Below are 22773 nucleotides of genomic sequence, written 5' to 3'. Positions count from 1 at the left end.
GTGCAGCTTAGGGAATGTAGTCAATAACATAGTAATAACTATATATGATATTAGGTGGGTGTAAGACTTATCAGGGAATCACTTCATAAGTTATACAAATGTCTAACTTATCAAGGAATCACTTCATAAGTTATATAAATGTGCTGTACACCTGAAACTAGTATAATGTTGAATGTCAACTGTAAATGAAACTTAAAAAAAAAATTTTTTTAAGATATAGGCTGATGATGGGATTCCACATTGGCAGAGAGAGTTTTAGGAGTTAGATAGAGTTGGGAGAAAATAAAATATGGGGATGTATGAAGACTTGCAAGGTTTAGAGTACCAGAGAAAATGGGTAACCTGAGAGTCTGAACTTTCTTGTAATGAAAACATAATCGGGAAAAAAATGGACATAATAAGATTAGATTTAATAGGCTCAAAACAGATAATGGTAGTGAGATTGTGAGTTTTAAAGAGTGAAGCAAGAGATGGAGCATGCTCTTGAGCCCTGTTGGTGAAGCAAAGGTATTTAGGGAAGTGTTATATTAATCCCAGCACACTTAGTTATAGACATTCTCTTGTGATGTCTGTAGATAAAGCTGAGGCTTTCTGGGGAAGCCTGGTATTACCCCAAACATACAGGCCCCCTTTAAAAAGGTAAAAGGCCTTGGGGAGATGTTCACTTATGTGAAGAAGATAGAATTAGATTCTATAGATTTTCCTGCCCCTCAACTCCCTCTTCCATTTCTAACTCTATGCAAAGGAAGGGAGGAGCAAGGAAGTCCACCTACACAAATACCAACATACCCAGTACAAGGGGCCATATGTACAATGCATACTTAACTTGTATCAACTGCCACTGTAATGAATAAAAGGAGTATAGTCTTACTTTTTAATTTTTCTTTCAGCTTTTCAATTCTAGTTACATGAAAGCTTTTGACTGGGGCAGTCCTGTTCTGAACGTGATTCATTATAATCAGGTACATAATTATGTATAAACTAAAAACTATCTCCCTCATCAGTTCAGAAGGTCTTGCTATAGATAAAGGCTCATCTGTAAAGCCAAAGAATACAATAACACAGGAAGAAGGACCAATAGATGAAAATCATGTTACTTTGGATCCATATTGTCACATCCAACCAAAATGGCTTTTCCATGTTTCCTATATATTTTATTTTTTATGTATTTTAACAAATATCTTGGAACAGCCTAGAAAAGTTGACAGCCTAGAAAAGTTGACAGGCACTAATCACCCCTCAAAAGGAAAAATATCATGCTTATAATATGCATAGTTCTGTGCTTGGTTAAATAAGAAATATAACTATTTGACCCTTAAACTATTTTATTTGAGAAGATAAGATAAACACATAATAACTAGGAAAAAAGTAGAAGTTAATGAGAAGTTGATAAGAATAGTATGAGTATAATGACAAAAGTCTTAAAGTATTAGAACCCAAGTCTATCTACTTCACAGTTTATGCTTTTCCACCATATTTTTCAGCCTTAGCTAAACTCCATGCCTGATGTGGCTGCCCATGTAAACTATGAAGTAAAATATAAAGATCAAATTTAATAAAATCAGAATTGACTTTGACTGCCAATATTTATAATTTATTGATAAACATATTGACAGTTATACAGCCACAGAAATTTTTGATTAAAATGCTTTCGTACTTTACAAATAAAACTGAAATTACCTCTGTGGAATGTTTGAACATTCTAAAATAGAACAAACTATCTAGATTTGATTTATTTCTAAGTAAAAATTATAGTAACTATATTTTATAAACATTGCTTCTATAGTAATAATTATTTCGGGTTCAGCTTATTTTAAAAACAGTATTTTAATTTATTATTTAAAGAATTAGTAAAAAAAAAAAAAAAAAAACACTTTCCAGGTACCATTCCCTGTGAAAGCTCTTATTTTCATTCATTTGTATTTAGACAACTGCTCCATTGTACAATGTGACAAACATGAATGTGTCAACCGCGACTTGGAATGGTGGAAAGGACTTGATGGCTGATCCTGAAGATACTGGAATTTTACTTTCTGAAATCGCAAACCATATTTACCATAAAACTATTTCTTACTACAATCATATAGACTTTTTGTTTGGATTAGATGTATATCATCAAGTTTACCAGGAAATCATTGATATTATCCAAAGAAATATATAAAAACCATGGTACTCTGTCTTAAATGATCTATATAATTTCTATTAAAAACCAAATACTTTTTCTTACTGTGTATGTTTTTCCATTTATTTAAATAAAATCTGGAATTTTTTCTTACATTTTTTTCTTAACTCCTAGGCCTTCCATTCATTAAATCAGTGACATTATATCAGGGGAAATGGGTTATAACTCAGCTGAAAGAAGTCTGTCGAGTTTCTAAATAAAATGTAAATAATTAAAAGAAAAACAACAATTATAAACATTTTTAATTCCAGAAGATAGCTTTTTAAGAAAGGTGTTTTTTTTCTTCAAGAAATATGAGCATATATGATTTTATTTTAAAATAGAGTGTAGAAGAATACTTGTTGATATGAAAGCTTATTTTTCTCCATGCTGAATGAAGAGTGAAAACACTTTCTAAGCTATGTAAGGGGTTTGTGGGAGAAAAAGAGAATAAAGAGAGCCTGAATGCCAGTGTAATGTTTCTGCCCTCTGCCCCACTTCAGGCCAAGTCCCAGAGGTGTAGTAAGATCATAGAAACCATCAAGAAGTTGTGCCTCATTTCCCAGGGTGGAATAGCCTGGAGAGACTACAGTTGCCTTTTCAGCCTAGCGTGTGTTTAAAATAGCAGTGGTTGAGATATATTTCTAGATAAATGGGTCTGAGGGTAGCTTTACAAAATGTGCACTGCGGCTTAGTGCATGAAAGATCTAAGAGCCTCCTACACACCAAAAAAGTGTAGGCATGTTCAACAGAGTATAGCAGATGGGCCTGAAAAAAATTGTAGAGAATAAAAATTGTAATTCAGCCTACCAACGGGAAGTTTTTCTGACTAAGCTTGATTCTCAGGCTTTTGAGTGGAACTTATAAGTACTGTCCCCTAAGGATAAAGTCGAACTGGAAGTTGATCCTTCTTTCAGGGACTGTAGCCCAGCTTTGAATCACACGAATTCCTAATGTACTAGGATGATTTGAGACTACTAATGCCTTGGCTATCAGTCAGAAGCAAAAGTAAATCCTCTCTTTAGGAAGATCAAATCATCCAAGATGCTAGAAATAATGCTAAAATTTTGCAATTTTCAGGATAAATCAATATATAAGAATAAGTTGTGTGTTTGCATGAAATACTAACATGAAATAATTGCAACATGAAATTTATATTGATTCTGAAATTTAAATAGAATTACAATTAATCTAGAATTGCCAAAACAATTTTGAAAAAGTTTGGAAGAGTTGTTCTACCTAATTGCAAGACTTAAATCACAAAGCTACATTAATTAGGACAATGTGTATTGGTATAAAAAGATATCTAGATTCGTGAAACAATACAGAGTCCAGAAACAGTCCAGAAATACCTATGTAGTCAATTGATCTTCAGTAGAGTAAAAGATTGTATTTTTAAAAGTGAATATTGTTACCAAAACAAAAAAGGACTTTGACCTCTATATTACATCACATATAAAATTTAATTTGAAATGATTCATAGACTTAAATTTGAAACCCAAAACTCTAAAACTTATAGAAGAAAACAGGAAAATCTTTTTGCAACCTTTGGCAAAGATAGATGAGACACAATAAAGGTAACTATAAAGAAAATTTTGATAGATTGAATGCCATGAAAATTAAAATTTGTGCATCAAATGACACTGAAGTCAGTGACAAGCCACCAACAGAGAAAAATATTTACAACAAATATATCTGACCAAATGTTTACCTGAAATATATAAAAACTCTTACAATACAATAACCCAAGAAAAATTGAACAAAAGACTTAAACAGATTCTTCACAAAAGAGTATATAAAAATGGCCAATGAAACAGATAGAGGAAAAGGTGTTCAACATCGCTAATCATCAGGTACCAGCCCAGGCAATCTGACTCCCAAGCCTATGCTCTGAAACATTGTACCACATGGCCTTTGAACTGAATTTTTTCCATTCATTCAACCATTTTAATGGAGCACCTAGAAGATGTCCTAAGAATACAGCAACAAATAAAATAGATTAAAATCTTTATCTTCCTACTACTACATAGGCAGAGAAAATAACAAATATTAAAAACTAAAATATAAAGTTTGTTAGATAATGGTAATGCTATGGAGAGAAAGATAAATCAAGGAAGGATATTAAGGAGCATCAGAGGGGTACACAGCAGTTTTAGATGGGGAACAGCACCAACCACTTTCTAAAGACATGAAGGAAGTCAGGGAATGAGCCTGCGCATACCTAGAAGACTGGTGTTCCAGGAAGACAGAATGGCAAATGCAAAGGATCCATGTTCTTTGAACATACCATGTTCAAAGAACAGCAGTGAATCTATTCATTGTGTAGGTGAATCAGATCAGATAGAGAGAGAGAGAAAGAAAGAGGGAGGGAGGGAAGGAGGGAGGGAGGAAAAGAGAAAGGAGATACGGGGAGGGAGGAATTGAATAGAGAAGACTGTCCATCCAGGTCTTTGGGGCTGTTATAAGGATTTCAGATTTCAGACTAAGTGAAAAGAGAAATCAGAGAAGACTTTTGAATAGGAGAGTTACATGATTTGACCTCATGACCCTACAGGTTCAAAAGTTACATGATCACATTAACAGGATCCCTCTAGTTGCTGAAGGGAAACAAGGACTGGAGCAGAGAAACCAGTTAAAAGACTCTATAGATGATAGTGACCTAGATGAGGGGGTGGGGGTAGCTAGGAGATAGATGTATTTTTTGGATATATTTTGGGGGTGAAACGAACAGGATTTGCTTGCATATTGGATAAGGGATGTAAGAGAAAGAGAAGAGTCGAGGTTGATGCCAAGATTTGTGGCCTGAGCACCTGGAGTAATGGAGATGCCATTAACCAAGATGGAGAAAACTGAGAAGAGCTGATGTGATCGGGGTAGCAGGAGCTCAGTTTTGGACCCACTAAGTGTTAGGTGCCTATTGGAGATTCAAGGGGAAGGGTAAAGCCATCAATTATAATACAAAGTTCAGGGATAATACTGGACTTAAAATACAAAATGTGAGTCATCAGTACATGAGACAGAACACAAAGGAAGAGCTTATACAAAGATAGGAGTCTAAGAACTAAGCCCTGGGCCAGTCTTAGTTTAGAAGATGAAGAAACAGGAAAAGAAACTGTGAAATAATGATGACAGTGGTATAAGGGAAGCCAAGAGTATCTGGTATTCTGGAAGTCAAGAAGAGAAAGTGTTTTAAGAAAGAGAATGTGGCCAGCTGTGGAAGAGGCTATTGATGAGTCACATGAAATCAAATCAGAACTGATGTTGGATTTGGCAGCCTAAAAGTGATAAGGGAACTTCATAACAACAACTTTGATGGAGTAGTTGGGATGAAAGCATAATCAAGCGAGCTCAAGAGAGCATGAGAGAAAGCTGTAAAGCAAAGAAATAGGGGGAAACAGAAGAGGGAAATGAAGCATTATACGTTTTGTATGTTGATCCTCACTCTCAGCTGATGACTTTACTTCCTACTACAATTCTCAGCAGTCAGAATGTCCATGTATAGACACATATGCAGGGAAGTTGATGAAATTGGTGGTAGGGATCTGTGAAAATTTGTCCTAAAGCATGGATCTCACCTGTAGAAGCTTAGACAAAGGAAAAGGTCAGTGAGATAAAGCTTCCCAATGTCCTTATCATTATGTAATAGATCATGTTCTCAAAGAGAGAAGGATTAGTATTCAGGATGTTTTTAGAAATATACTTTTAGGTGAAAGGGCAAAAAGCAGGATTAGGCTGTGATGCAGGAGCAAAAAGGCCTCAGCCAACTCTGTATGTGATGGCTCTTCTTGAGTGGGGCTAAGTGGCTGGGCCTTTTTACCCATCACATTGACAAGTAATTAAATGCATGCTGCCCCAGGAAGGGAGCATAACCTTGGGTTCTCATTGAGAAAAAGCAAAATCAGAGGGGATTTACTACCTCCTTTGCAGCTGGGCTTGAAAAAAATTCCTTAGACTCGAAGGGGGATCCAGGCAGTACAGCACAAAAGCAATAGCACATGTTCAACAATCAACTCAAAATTCTTTGTAATAAAGGGGGAAATCTAGATTACTAAAATTTATTCTTTTAATTTCCAAAAAAAAAAAATTTAACCATTTCGAATAGAAATCTGCATCAGCTTCTGACACACTCTTACTTTGTTAAATAGTACATATTGAACATAGTTTAACCTTTTCTCAGTGATCTAGCATTATAAAATTACTGCACTGAGATGCAATGAAATAATTTCCTTCGAATTTATTGAGATAAATTGGATGAGAGCAGAATTCCTTATCCTAATACCAAATAACTCCAACCTACTACTCTTTTGAGTTATTTGAATTTTGAGCATATCTATTCTTTCTCTCTGGTGGATAATTTGTAATTGCTTTCACCATACTCATAAATTTCTGAACATTGTTCCTGCCTTACATCTTCCCATTTTCTGTGTGGTGGGAAGTTAGATAAATATCCTTGTTAGAATTTTTTCTAATCTAAGATTAAGTTTATTCTCAGCAAGCACCCGAAAAGTCACCTGAGAAGTCACCCGTCCTGATTTCTCTTTCTGATGTTGTAATGATTTGTTGTTGAAATCACACATCTTGACACTTAATTATGACATTCTGCCATGTTGTTTTATAATTTTATTCCATAACTCTTATTACCCCAACTAGACTATAACTCTTTGTGTCTTATACTTCTTAGCCAGTATAGTTCTCAATGCAATTAATATTCAATATTAATATTTGTCCTTTCTAAAACTTTATCATAAGAATTAAAGTATTTGAAATTCCTAAAACATATAAAAATATGAAAATATCAATCTATTCACACTTATACCAGTAAGTTATACAAATTAATGAGTCTTTTCTGCGGCTTGATTTTTGTAACCCTCTAATAATGCTTTTAGTTTTCAGATTTATATATGGTAACAAAATATTCTACCCACATCACTTTTTTTGATAAATTTCTTGCTGCTGAAATGTGCTTCTGTGAGATACTAAATCTCCTCTGCAGCAATTTCTTATTTATTATTTGTGGATTTGACAATAAGAACTTGAACATGGTTTGTGTGCATTAAAATTTCTATTCTGAATATTTTGAGCAACACTTTTGATTACTTTTCCAATCATCATTTAAAAATGGTACCTTATAAGAACTGAAGTAGCTTCAGAATTGTGTCCATGATATGCAATTAAGCCCAAGAAAAATTACAAGTCATTACTCCTAGTTTTGTCTTCTCCAGCTCCCTTCCATCATCCCACAGCCCCCTAAAGTAAGCAGTATGTAGAAAAAATAACAATTACTACGTATAATGACTATTATATATAATATATAAGAAAAAATAATTACTACATATAATGACTATTATATATAATAATATGCAATATACATAATATACATATTATATATACAGTTCTGCAAAACCAGAGGCCTGTGTGTGGACATTTCATTCCCTGCCCTCTGGCACTTGGTAGAGAACAGTCAAATGCTGAGAAGTTAGACTAGAGACCTAGATTAAAGTCTCTGGCTCTACCCAATTACTCTCTGAGTAACATGGGATATTTCTTTAAACTTCTTTGAGCCCCAATTCCTATTTTGATAAAATAGAGATGATAAGCTCTCTTCTTTGAGTGGCTATGAATTGAACAACTTATCCCATGCAATTGTACTTTGCAAGTTCTAAAGTAACGTACAGCTATGTTGTTCATATCCTTCCAGTAAACACTGCCCTTAAACACTTGAACTGAATCAGAAAAACTTACATTTTAGCTGTTTGAGAAACTGAATATGCATCTAAGTGTGTGTGTATACATACATGCATGCATATGTGTTTTCTTTCTAGAGTCGCCGGGATATATATTTATCACATAATCCAGCAGGAACTTTTGCTCAAAACATCCTCCACTGGACCCAGGTATCATTTCTCGTGCTGTTAAAATTTAGCTGGTGAGTCTGAACCCTTAACGCTTTACCTAAAGCACATTTTAAAAATATTCTTTCAAATACTTCTGGTGGGGAATTTTTCTAGGACTACCAGCTGAAAATAACTATTAATCCATGTGAATGAAAACAGGTGCTTTAGGCAGGAAAGAAAGGAATGATCTTAATGCCTTAGCAAATTATTTCAAGCAAAGCTGCTTTTAAACTTACATCAATACCTTTCCTCGATGATTAATAGTTTTAATTTTTGGAATGAAAAATGTTTTTTAATAATTGTTTTAATTGAAAGTTATACTACTTGGAATTTTTTTTTTTTGCAAGAGAAAATAACCAAATTTAATACATACATATGTATGAGAACCCCACATATATGAGAGAGTCAGAAACCCTCCAGGCATGAGAGGTTCTAGTCATACTTGGAAATGTTCGAATTTTATTTTTTATGTAGTAAGGAGCATTTATATTTCCCTATGTTCTTAATTTCTCTACATTAGGATATTAAGTTGGGAAATTTTTAATGTTTTGACTAGGGAAACTGTTTCAGAACATGATACACTATAATCAGGTAAGCTAATTTCCTTGGAATTCCTTCATCATGTCAAACATCCCCCCAGTGTCTCATTCCTTCCTCTCCTCATCATATTTCCTGTAAATCAAACTTTCTTAATCTCAACACTATTGACATTTTTGGCCAGATAATTTTTTACTGTCCTGGTCATTGTAGGATATTTAGCAGCATCCCTGGCCTCTACCCACTAGATTTCATTAGTACACATACACTCCAAGTTGTGACAACCAAAAACGTATCCAGATATTGCCAAATATCATATTAGGGATGACATTGTTCACCCTCCACACTGAGAACCACTCTTATAAGTTATAACCTTGATAAGATTAAGATTAAAAAAAAAAAAAAAACTACTTCCTAGACCATGGTACATTTTTCTATAATGAGGATCATAATGCCTATCTGCCCCTTTTTTAGGATGTCAGTGGTCATTTCTTTTCAGTACCCAGATCCAGTAGTCCATTAGAGATTACAGGATGGTGACATTCTAATTTAATCATTTCTTCTTCATTTGTATGCGGAGATATTTCCATAAGGGAAAATTTTCTTTATATATTATTTGTTTATTCAAAACACACAATTCTTTCCCTTTTTCAATTTCTAGAATTAATATTCTTTTTTAATATTATAATAAATTTGTGCTCCTATGCATATGGTGTGTGCCAGTTCAATGTAATTTTTATCCTTATTGATATTAAAATTGTCCCCTCTATTGCTTGTGAGAGCCTCTATAAATTGGTTTCAAAGTCCTTTTGGCCAAACCTGTCATCTTGTAGGTTTGCTACTGGTGCTCTGGAATCAATTATTTCTCTAAGAAATCCTGGCTCCTTTTAGGAAATCATATTCTACTAGTGAGAGTGATCATTTTTATTGGGTTGGTCATTATTTTAGGCTTTTTGTCAATGAAATGAGCTAGGTAATATTTTTAAGATAAAATATATCCAGATTTCATATTCATTCTTTTGTCAATTTTTTTGAAATATCAGTTCTTCCTCTCCTTGTCCACTATGATCACTATAAACACATAATGCTTAAACTGTTGCAGTGGCATCTTTAATGGTCTTCCTTTCTCTAGTCTCTATGCTTAATATTCTAAGCTAATTCCTAAGATCCTGTCCATTCTTCAACATTCTTTCTTAAAAACATGAATAGGTTTTATTTGTCACCATGAAAAGTCTGAATTTTAAACAGATCCTTGGACTGGGGATGCATATCCATCAGCTCATTCAACTTCAGCATCTGTCTCATCCTCAGCAGTTTTTCCAGAACTGCTACCTCCACCATTAAGTTCCATGAATTTACCAATTCAAATTTGAGCTTCTTCAGCATTTTGACTTTTCTAACAAAGACATCATAGAGTAGATAAATAGATTGGCAAGGCTGTTCTATGTCTTTTCCAGTGCTGTCAGGAATCAGTTTATTGACCACTTTTTTCAAGTCATTTGTCTGTACCTCTTGGGTCATGATTTCGATCATCGTCCGGATTTGGTGGGTGTGTTAATGCTGACCATAAGAGGTTTTCTGAATCTGACAGTTGCATTTTTTAGTAAAACCAACACAGAATAGATGAAGCAAATAACTGTTGGTATCAACATGACATTAACATGAGCTTCAATCATGATCTGCTAGTTTTTGACCGTGGAGCACATTTTGTCACGGGTAAGATCCATTCCATGGAAATTAGTCAGGCAATTTTTGCCCTGAACATCCTCAGTAATTAACTTGAATTTTCTAAATGCAACTTCAGCATTTGGCAGGTCATCTAGGAACTTCAAAAACACGACCCTTGAGGCCATCAAATGGGATTTGGGTCCCTTGAGTTCTCATAAGTAGTATTTTCCCAATATTTCTTATATTGAATATAGCTGGTGCTTTCACATCATACAGATCTTTCTTTAAAAATGGGTCAACCACTTTCTTTTCAGCCCCCTTTTTGCTGCCTTTAATAAGGCACTTGTTCTTGCTGACCACCATGGTGCTGCTCAGAGAGCCAAAAGGCTTCAAATTCTTCAACCTGCAGTCCCAAATCTTCATAAATCTGGAGTTATTTATTTATACTATCTCTTCTCCAACTAGAAATAATATGACTCACTTTTTAAAAAAAATCATGGTATTTTAAATTTAAAAGAAGAGAGCTAAGGAATTACCTAATTTAATCTCATCATTTACCCAGTGACAACATTAAAGTTCAGAGAAGTTAAATACCACAAGAAATGTCATGTAATTGGTATTGTCAGGGCTGAAATCCACATATTCTTGTCATTTTGTTGCACAAAGCTGATGTAAATAGTTGTTACATTGCCAGATTAAATATTTCTAGAGGTATCTAAGGGGAGCAGGGCTGCTGAGGATTTTATGAAGTATTACTCAGGGTAATACTGCATATCTGTGTTACTAGACTTTTTCATCAGATATCTGATGAAAGAAAAATGTGAGTTGAATGTAAGCTTTCTCTGAAAGTGAGAGAGAAAGATAATAGCTGGATCGACATTAGAATGAAAAAGAAAGAATGGAGACAAGAAAAAAGTAAAGAAAGGAAGATATTAGAAGGTATAGGAAGTTGAGTTTCCAAAAGCAAACCTCATCTGCTTTGTTATGTTATATATACATATGACATATATAATCCAAACAAGGAAAAGCATTTAAGAATATAAGTAAAATGACACTCTAGAATTTTCTTTTGAAAGTAGCAGTCAGAAAAACAAATAAAAATACAAATGAGATTAAGTATCTGCTCAAATAACCCACCCTAAGAAGTCGTTTTCAGATGAATTGCTAATAGCAGTAAGTTCAAAACCTCCTCAAGAATATTAAATAATAGCTAAAATAAACTGTGAAAAAATTCAAGGCATCATAACAAAGTGGTGACATAATAAGGTCTACAGTAAATATGGAATCTGGTAACCTAAAACTGAGTGTGTTCTAGTCAATTAGAAGGTAGAGAAGAATATATTTTCAAGAAAGCAGTAATGTGAACTTGTTATAAAAATGAGATCTTCAAATTTAAATTCAAATTAGAATTCTGTTTCATACCTTTATTTTAAAGCATCCCATAGCACATATTTACTTCAGCATGTATTCTTCAGAGTTCTAAAGCCTGCTTGAATTCAAAACAGGTCAAATCAACAAAAGAGATAAAAGATTAGATCTGAAAATGGTTTGGCTCTAAAGCAAGTTCAAACAAACAAAAAGAGGTGAGAAGGTATTGGAATGATATCCCAGAGTTATTCTGAATACTTTCTGCCAAATGTTTGTCAAAATAATGATACAAAATATTTCTGAACTTATTATCGAAATAGGCCAAAATTGATCTATAAGGTTAAAATTTTTTTAAAGCTTCCTGGTCTATTAAATCTGCATAGTATTAGAAAATTTTTTATATTCAGTTAAAAACCATAACTTATATAGAATATATTATTGATATTTTATTTAACAAATATTTATATTTAATATTTATATGCTAGACATTGTTCTAAGTACACAACAAAAGACAAACTCTTGCCCTCATAGAGCTTACAGTTTAATGGTGGAGATTGATGATAACTATAAACAGATATATATTATGATATCAGGCAATAATAATTGGTGATAATAAAATATATAGCAGATAGGGGAGTAGGAACGGCACAAGGCACTATGCTAAATAGTGTGATCGGGAAAAGCCCCTTTGAGAAGTGACAACTAAGCAGAGAGCTAACTAAAGTGAGAGAGATCCAATTTATTTGGTCCAGTAGCTCTAAACTGTCAAAGATGTAAATAATCTTGCAAACTAGCAAGGTAGCCTACCGTAATTTCGTGGATTCTGGCAGAAGACAGGAAACTCCTGGGTCAGAGACAAAGGAATCTATTACTCATAGCACAGTAGACCTCATGACCTTCACATTCCTCTAGTTTCCCAAGTCCCATGGGGATGATGTGAAAGTAGACCCAGGTGGAAGTTGCACCTATAGAGTCTATGTCACAGAGAGGAGCCCCAAACTTAGGAAACTCCCAACCTTATACAGGGGGCTACTAGTAAACCTGTGAAATCTCTGCCCCAGAGAAAAACATTTTCTTTGTTATACTGCTCAGGAACAAACTAGCCCTCTAGCCTGGAAAGAAATATAACCTCTGCCTGCTATTCAAACATCCTCAAAAAGATAGTCTGGAACAAAAACTGATCTAAGAAGTGCAGAAATACCTTGAAGAATGGTATCTCAAGGTCAACTTTCAGCATACATCAGAATCACCTAGAAAGCTTTTCAAACACAAATTGCTAAGGCTAAACCCCAGTGTTCCTGATTCAGTAGGACTAAGATAAGTCTAAAAATTTGCATTTCTAACAATTTCCAAGGTGATATTGATGGTGCTGACCAGTAATCTCTACTCTGATAATCACTGTCTTAAGTCTATTCAACAGACCATGTTGTGTTATGCTGTTGATTTGCTTTCATTTGGCTATGCTTTATAATCAGAAACTCACAATTCTAAATTACTTATATCTATTGTGATCTTTTATTCATGAAATCAGGTAGATAATATATCTCTTATGAAAGACAATTCTCATATCTTAAAATGTTGTTCAACTTAGTGACTTTTATACTTCTATTCCATACAAACCTTAGCTATTACCAGCTTGTTTATCTAGATATGAAACAAAAGAGACTATTGAAATAATAGAGAAAAAAATTCTGCTTATGATGTTATATTAATAATCTTAATGGTAACCTCATGCCTAATGTTGATATTAATGATATTGCAGTCTATAGCCACAAAATGCACTAATTAAAGCACAAATGTTGGCATCATTTAAAGAGGTTGATAATTTTCCATCTACTATAACGTACTTTTGGTTACTTCAGCTATAAAAAGATTTTGAAGAAGAAATTGAATTTTAAATGACCTAATAGTATTAGATATTTCAGATTACACACAGGTCCAGAAATCTATGCCATTAATATGGAAACATGCTTTGTGGTTATATTGGATGTGCTGCAAATCTACCAGTGTTTTGTTTTTACAGCTCCAAAATTTAACTTCTATAAAATTAATTCCATAAGTGGCCAAACAGGTACATTCAGTTTATTCTTATGAGAAAAACTCTTACTATCATTTAAAATAATCTTCTGATAGTCACAATCTATTTTAGAATAAGAAATTTTATGGCAAATATGCAGTTACCCAAATTTGCCACTAGAGGGTAGACTTGGAGATTTGCTTAGGTTTTCCCTTTTAATCCGGAGTATTTACATACTCTATTTTATGATTAATGGTACGTGTGTTCATTTTATTTAGCATGTTAAGCCCCTGTGTTAAAAATTGTGTAGAATTTATCTAAAAAAAAAAAAGGAATTAAATTTTAGATAAGTCCACAAATGAAAGGTAGAGAGAACTGGCACGCTGCTAAATATTTTGTATTTTGACATCACAATTTCCATAAATATACTACAAAATTGGTAATAGCGTACCAATTCTACAAAGTAAGAATGCCAAGGATAAGCTTTGTGTGCAAAATTTCATGGCACATATTAGAACCAGGAATTGAATTCAATTCTGCCTGACTCCAAAATCCAAGTTTGTCCAATATTCCACACCAGCAAATCAAGTCTTAATATGAATAAATCTTTCACATGATCCCATGCTAATTAACACATTGTTACCTTTGGTAGCATTCTTACCTCTTTGTTTTTTACAGTAGGTATGTGTGATGTGTTTTTATCACTCTTCTACATTTGTAAACTGTAAATTCAGGGAACCCATGTTGCTTCTCATATCTTCTCTATTGAACGACACAGGCAGACACATAGGAACTCTTATTTAATTATTGAAACATTATTATGTGCCTCTATTATTAATGTCTTTACTAATTTTTATTCAAAAAACAATTTTAAATTATTTTTCTCCATGTGGCTAATCTCTTTCTTTAATATGCCAGATTCTCTTATAATCACATGTAAATAACAAACATATTTAGGATTAGTTTAATCATTAAAAAAAACATATTCTTAAACTTAATACAAAACTTACAATTCCCTTAGTGTGGTTTACTTCATCATCTTATTAGTTATGTTTTTAGACTTTCATTTATGATGTTTTCAAACAACAAAAAAAAATTGTGAAAATAGTATTGCCCCAAAGTATCTATCCTAAATAATATAATATATGGCCAGTAGTGTTTCATCTACAGCCCACTACAACCAACACAGATTGTTTTAAAGCAAAATTCTAGGTATCATATAATTTTATCTAGAAATATTATTATATAACTTTAAAACATAAGAAAATTTTAAAACATAACCACAATATCAATATCATGCCTAAAAATCAAACAAATTAAAAATCCCTTAATATTATCAAATATTCAGGCAATGTTCACATTTCAATTATTGTCACATAAACAATATTTGTCTAAATCAGGACATAAACACTCCCATACATTATATTTGGTTTATAGGTATTTTAAGAATTTATGTATACTAGGTATTCCTTCCTGTTTTATTTCTTCTTTGCCATATATTTATTGATGATAATTCCCAATCCCAATAGTGTAATTCATCCTTGAGAATACTATATATTGATTATTTTTCCAAATGCAATTTGTTTTCTCTAAAGCCATAAGATATACCCAGTTAAGGTCCCCATTTTAGCGTTTAAAGTTTATCTTTTTTCCAATATGGCCGCATTAAACTCAATCTATGCAAATACTACATTCCTAATAAAATTCCATTTCCCAGTCCTTTTTGCCCCATCATCTCCCATATAACATCAATCCTGTAAGGCCCCATCCTCAATGTCACATTACTACTGAAATATCTAAGCTTTAGGTTTTAGACTCCATATTTCCTGATCTAATCCGACATAAGGAGCCTCTTACAATTTCTAGCTTATGATTTTAACCAACAGAGAGCTTAATTCCTAAATCAGAATCAAGTTTATTTCTGTTTCTCTTGAAAAAGCTTTTTACATTGCGATACGACAAATCAGCCATATTAATAATATATTACACATTATTAATAACGATAACATCTTATATATTTAAGGTGTTACCATTCCCTGAATTTACACCCTCATATTAAAATATCAAGGTATGCCTTCAAGAATAATTAGTATGTGATGGAAAGGGTTTTGTTCCTGGACTGTTTGGTTACTCTTTTGTCTATGTCAAGATTTGATTTCTTTTACCTCCACATGAGTTACCTATACTCATTAACAGTTAACAGCTCTTTCTGGGATCTCCATTATACCCTATGAATAAACAGCATGGTGGACTCAGAAAGGCAAATTTGTCCAGAGGAGCTCTGATAGTCAAGGACACAAAAAGGTGGTTGCTTGAAAACATATTTGTCTGCCACTTATTCTATAAGACACTAGCATAAAGTCATTCTTATGTGTTCCCAAGTTATTAAGGTAAACATCCTCATTGAAAAGTATCTCTAGGACTCTAGTTGCAAATGATCCACAATATAGTTCTTCCTGTATTTGAAAGCCGAACTCAATACCTAGCAAATCAGGGAATTCATTTAGGCTGATTACTGGGCAATTGATTTAAATAACTGCCCTTACAAACTGAAGTGGTTGAATTGTTAAAAAATAAACCCAAGTAGCACAGCCAAACATGTGAACTCCTAATAAAAGAATCTTGACCATTAAAATGGTTTAAAATACCTATTGAAAGATTTTTTTCCCTCACTGTTTATTTCTTATCTCTTTTATTGTTATTTTTTGCATGCAGAATAGTAGAACAGAAACTTAGAGTTGGATCTGAATCCAGATTTTGACTCATGATTAATGATGTCAGTTTTGGATAGATTTCCTATTATCTCAGTATTTAAGAATGTTTTATAATGATTATTTCTTGCTAAATAGATTTTTTTTTGCTCTAAGATTCATAAGCTAACCCAGTTTATTTTCCCATTTTAACATTTTACCTTTTCTCTATACTTAACTGTATAGTATTACACCATGTTCTGCTATTTTATAACTGTTTTTGGCCTATCTGTTCTGTTTTGTAAATCTGTGGTCAATTCTTATACTATACCATAATTTTTAATTTTTAATAGCCTTAAAATCAATTTTAAAATATAGTTTGGGTAAGTCTTATCTTGTTACTCTGATTTGAATATCATTAAATAGTCTTAAATAGTCTCGCTCTTTTATTCTTTTTTAAATATTTTTTATTTTTCATTATAGTTGACATAAAATATTATGTTAGTTTCAGGTGTAAACAGTGATCAGACATTTATATAACTTACATAGTGATCACCCTGATAAATCTAGTACCTATCTGACACCACACATAGTTATTACAATATTATCGACTATATTCCCTATGCTACACTTTACATCCCCATGACCACTTTGTAACTTCCAATTTGTACTTCTCAATACCTTCACATTTTTAACCCATTCCCCAACCTCCCTCCCATCTGGCAACCCTCAAAATATTCTCTGTATCTTTGAGTTTGTTTCTGTTTTGCATGTTCATTTATTTTGTTTTTTAGATTCCACATATATGGGAAATCATATGGTATTTGTCTTTCTCTGTCTGACTTATTTCACTTAGCATAATGCCTTCTAGGTCTATCGATGCTGTTGCAGATGGCAAAATTATTATTTTTTTATGGCTGAGTAATAGTCCATAGCATATATGTACCACTTCTTCTTTATCCATTCATCTATTGATGGACCAAGTGCAATAGAAACAATACTCCAAAGTGAAAGGTCTTGGCTCCCATGCACTACTTACAATAAAGGTAGGAAAAAATGTTTTACCTCTTAGATTCCCATACATTGCTGATTTGTACACTGGCTCCCAGAAATAGAGGGCAGGGAGCTATGGAAGAAGAAGACCATTCCAGATTAGTAGGTGGCAAGTTTACTAAGAGAATTTACAGATGAGGCCTTGTCTTGATAGCCACAAGACAAGCAGATCTCTGTACCTGCCTGCCAGAATTGGGCAGAACGTACATTCCAAGGACATTCCAGGTGGGCAGAATGTACATTCCAAGGACAGGGAAAGAAGTGAGGAGACTCTCATTGCCCAGATCCAGCTCAAAATTCAACCAGCAGATATGTCCTCTCAATGACCTCCCCCAATGTACATATCAAGAATCTAAAAAAGGTCAGGAATTGGGGATTTCAGGGGAGGATTTCTGTAGAAACCTATTACTATGCTGTGAATCCCCTACACATTCACTCTTCCTCTCCCTACACATTCACTTTCCTCCAGGGAGCAGAGATGCAAGTGCCTGCCCCTCTGTTCAGGCCTAAGAAAAGAACTTCAACAGGACAGCTTGGAGAGTGTAACATTTATGTATACCCTGCATTTTGGGAAATAGTAGCCTGGGGTCTGACACCTGGAAAGCTAAAGATATAGAGATGCTCTGAAGGCTGCTTTTTAAGCTAGGAAGAAGTGGGCCAAGGAGAGACAGTCACTGTATGCTTGTCTTTGATCTTGACCAAGAGGACTGCCTAGAAGACTGAAAACCTTTAGCAGAAAGAAGCTAGAGTTATTACCACATAAGTGAGCATCTGGAATAGAGATCCGTGTGCCTTGTCCACAGTGCTATGAATGGAACTCTCCAAAGAATCTCACCAGAAGAGCAGTTTTAACATTTTAATAATTTTAATTCTTCGAAACATGAACATGGGATACCTTTTCATTTATTTGTCTTTTTTGATTTCTTTCATCATTGACTTACAGTTTTTAGAGTAGAGATATTTCACCTCCTTGGTTAAATTTATTTGTAAGTATTTTATTGTTTTTGATGCTATTATAAATTGGATGAATTTCTTTACTTTTTTCAGATAATTTATCATTAGTGTATAACAATACTACTGATTCTTATATATTAATTTTTGTCTGGCAACTTTACTGAATTCATCAATTAGATCTAACAGTTTTTTTGGTTGAGTCTTTAGGATTTTCTATATATAAAGTCATGTCATTTGCAGATGAAGACAATTATATTTCTTCTTTTCCAATTCTGATATCTTTTATTTTTGTTTCTTGTCTGATTGGTCTGGTTAAGAATTCTAGTACTGTATTGAATAGGAAGGTGAGAATGGGCACCTTTGTCTTATTCCCGATGTTAGAAGAAGAGATATCAACTATTCCCCATTGAATATAATGTTAGATGTGGGCTTGTTATATATGGCCTTTATTAAATTGGGATATGTCTCTTCTTTATTTAATTTGTCAAGTGTTTTTACAAATGAATGTCAAATTTTGTCAAATGTTTTTTGGGAGTCTATTGAGATGATCTTACAATTTTTTTGTTTCATTCTATGACTGTGGTATCTCACATTGATTGATTTGCATATATTGAACCATCCTTGCATTGCAGAGATAAATCTGACTTTTAATGTGCTGCTGAATTCATTTTGCTAGTATTTTGTTGAGAATTTTATTCATCTGTATTCATCAGAGATCAGTACTGGCCTATAGTTTTCTAGTAGTGTCCTTTTCTGGCTTTGATATTCAGGTAATGCTGTCCTCCTTTAAAAATATTAATTCCCAACTTGTTTATAAAGGCAGGCACCGTGGACAACCAGTCTATAGAGGAAATATTTTGAGTAGTGGAAGAATTTTTTGCCCCTTTACATTTTATAGAATGGATGTACTTTTACCCTACCTGTACATATAGCTTATTGGAAAATAAATAAACACAGATAAATGTTGACTTAGAAAGCTCATTTGGACTGAAATATAAACTGTGTTTCTATATTTCAAAACATATGTACTGTGTATACAGATGGCCATTTGGACTATGAGACCTATAGCAAAATATCAAATATCTACATAATTTGATAATTCAGGCATTTGATGCTCTATGAATCAAATGTCTTGATGAAGGGCTAAATGTCATGTTATTTATCCTCCATCAGCTAGTTCTTTGAATATGTTATAATTCTCTAAATTTCAGTTTTCTGACTTGTAAAATGGACATTATATCTTCCAAGCAGAGTTTGAGTTACCAGTCTCAAGACTCTTTTTATAGTAGATGTGGCCTCTTAAAGCCTCTACAAAGTTTAAAGAAGAGATCTTTGGGGCTTGCAGAATCTTATTGATTTCACTTCCTGATATAGCAAAGCATGTGAGTGTTTTAACCCAGAGGTAAATTTGAATCATAAAACAAATTCCTAAAAAGATTCTGTGGTTCGTACATTGTAGTAAACTATATTTAATTGATTTTAAATGCATTTTTTTACATTTTCACATCTCTGTACTCAGAATCTTTTTTACAATTGATATCTTACAAATATGATTGACATTAGTTTTCCTTCTTAGGAGTACACAATATAATGAAGGGGACATTTTACAAATGAGGACACCTTAGATTCAACTGTAAGATCTTTTGTCTTTTTAAATTTAATACCCCCTCCCTTGGAAAATCAGATGCCTTAATGAATTACTACAGTCATTAGCAGAAGGAGTAAGTTTTGATGTTTGTCTGATAATGAGCCTTGTTTCCCTCTGACGCTAATCTCCAGTATACTCTAGCCATTCAAAATACTAGGCACTATACACAGAGACACATATAAAAGGTTTGTAGTACACAGATTGGAAAATTACGTTCCCTAAAATGGAGATCTTAAACTTTACAGCTAACATAGGTTCCTATCAACAGGCCCATAAGAATGTAAACATCAGGGGGATAGTACACTAAAGCAATAAACCAAAAACAGTACAAGTCATTATGAAAATATCAAGGCATTTAACCTCCTGGATGAAATTATGCCAAATTCCTTATTCAGACTTATAGGCACAGATTTTATTGACTTAATTTTTTTAGAACAGTTTTAGATTCACATCAAAATTGAAAGGAAGGTACAGAAATCTCCCATATATCTCCTGTTTCCCATGTGCATAGCCTCCCCCATTATCAACATCCCCACCAGAGTGATACATTTGTTGCAATGGATGAACCTACATTGACACATCATAATCACCCAAAGTCCATAGTTTATATTAGGGTTCACATTCTATAGTTTTGGATAAATGTATAATGGCATGTATCCCTCACTATAGTATCATACAGAGTATTTTCATTGCCTTGTAACTCTTCCAAAGGCATAGATTTTAAAATGTGTTCAGACTGGGGACCCAGTCTTTAAGAACCCCCTAACGCCTAGAACACAAGCTGCTGAGTAAATACATTGGTCATCAGTATCATTGTTAGCATCAGCCTACAGCATGAGTCAAACAGAAATTATTCTGTTCTTTCCAGTGTTCTGCCCTACTACCCTGGAGATCTTAGAAATCCTGATTAAAGAAGAGGAAGTATTCCTGAAAAAGCACCTAACTCTCCAGCATAATAAGGCAGGGGGAAGAAATAAAAGATCAAGATGGGCCCTACTTCCTCTGAGGGCCCCAAAGCCATTACTAAGATAGGGAAAGGGAAAGCACCTTTGACCTTTTACTTTGTAACCTACGGGTTGGGAAATATGTTTAAAGAAGACCCTAAAGGCACAAATATGAATGTAAAAGTAAATATGAAAACAGAAATGGATTTCTGTTCAATTAGTTAAATCGTAGATGAAATGAATAGAAAAATGACAAATTGGCAGACATAATTACAACATAACTATCACACTAAATAGGTAGAGAAATGAGTACTCTCAGAACTGTTGATGGGAGTAGACAATCTATTCTAGAACAATCTGGCAACATACAGTAAAGCTGATCAACTATATGAGCTATGACCATCACTGGAAATATGTCTCAAAGAAATTCTCACATAATTCCATAATGAAAAGTGTAAATATTGATGCTTGTAATGGCAAGAAATTTGAAGAAATGGAATCATCTGTCCCTGACAGACAGGATACTTAAAAAGTGGATGTGAAATTCTATGGGACAATAAGAAAAAACAAAACACATATACATACTAGAACATGCTGTGTTCTCACAAATGGGGCTGACTTGATAGATGTGTGATATATGCAATAGCATAGGGCCCTGTGCTTTGAAGGGCGTCACACTTTGTTTAATACTCTGCTATTGTCATCTTGAAATTCTTAATAATTTTTTGAACAGAGGTCCAATATTTTCATTTTGCACTGGCCTCCACATATTATGTAGCCAGTCTTGTTCATGAGCATAGCGTAGAGTAAGACAAGTAAGAAATAGAATGAGATTTATCATAAAATATTATGTGAAATGCTTATATAGTATATACTTTACAATAATATCTTGCAATAATATTTTAGAATAAAACCGAGGTTTAATGTGTGGTGTGGGTATCATAGATGGAGGTTAAAGTTAAGTTAAATAAGATACGATTAAATTCAAGAGTAGAAAGCCCTTAGATAGATGAATAATTTACTATAAAAGTCTCCAAACTACAAAGATTTGAATTGAAGGATGGGGGTAGGGTAAAAGATGCATTGCAAAAAGCTTTTGGTAAAATGATATTAACCATGCAATACTTGAAAACTCCACCTTTCCATTTCTTTTGCCCAAAAAATCTGATTTTCTAGTGTAGATTACATTCCAGTTGTTTATATATTGCCAACACAAGAACTATTTTTCCAGTTGGTTTTATTTTTCTTTAGAGGCTCAAAATGGCATGTAGTAGAATGTAGTACTTTGTTAGTAGAATTGCCTGTTAAAACGGGGATATAAAACTTTTCTAATAAAGCAAATAAATCTGTATGAAATTTTAATTAAACTGGTGAAACTATCATAATGTTAAAAAGGAAACCACAGGCCTAAACTGGCACCATTTGTGCTAAAGCCCATAATATCTAACCTAAATTTAATATCTGATCTAATTGCAGTTTCGACCTTCATCAAAAATGTGATCTTAATCAAACAGTTTGGAATTTTCTGGTTAAGTATCAGTAGAGAAATCTGTCACATAGGCTCTCTTCACTCACGTACCCTCAAAAAAAAAAGAGACAACCTGCATGATAAAACCCTTGACAGTCTTTTCTCCCCTAAAAAGATGTCATAAAAATAATCTTTTCTTTTATTAATTGCTCCATTGCTTTACCCTTCTTCCTGTAAAAGCCATTATTGTGTACAACTCCTTGGACCACGCTTCTAACTAAACCGAATACTGTCCAATTCATAAATCACCTAATAAAGCCAATTAGATCTTCAAATCTACTCAGTTGTGTCTCGACAATCGTAACAGAAGC

At 33.5% G+C, this 22773-nt stretch overlaps 1 protein-coding gene and 1 pseudogene across 1 annotated transcript in view; one reads left to right on the top strand and one right to left on the bottom strand.

The window, feature by feature from the left end:
- LOC105293140 (lipase member J) overlaps positions 1 to 2227 on the top strand; it is a 29698-nt gene extending 27471 nt beyond the window's left edge. Inside the window, exons 7-8 of the mRNA XM_011361642.2 lie at positions 891 to 962; positions 1928 to 2227. Coding sequence (XP_011359944.2) covers positions 891 to 962; positions 1928 to 2161 — 306 coding nt within the window. The 3' untranslated portion in view covers positions 2162 to 2227. The remainder of the gene's footprint in view (positions 1 to 890; positions 963 to 1927) is intronic.
- A 7605-nt stretch (positions 2228 to 9832) lies between these two features.
- LOC105293110 lies at positions 9833 to 10623 on the bottom strand (annotated as a pseudogene).
- Positions 10624 to 22773: the final 12150 nt, after the last annotated feature.

The sequence above is a fragment of the Pteropus vampyrus genome, unplaced genomic scaffold (genome assembly GCF_000151845.1).
Source record: "Pteropus vampyrus isolate Shadow unplaced genomic scaffold, Pvam_2.0 Scaffold68, whole genome shotgun sequence".
Classification (NCBI taxonomy): Eukaryota; Metazoa; Chordata; class Mammalia; order Chiroptera; family Pteropodidae; genus Pteropus; species Pteropus vampyrus.
Note: the sequence above shows the minus strand (reverse complement) of the source record. Positions and strands in the feature narration are given on the sequence as shown.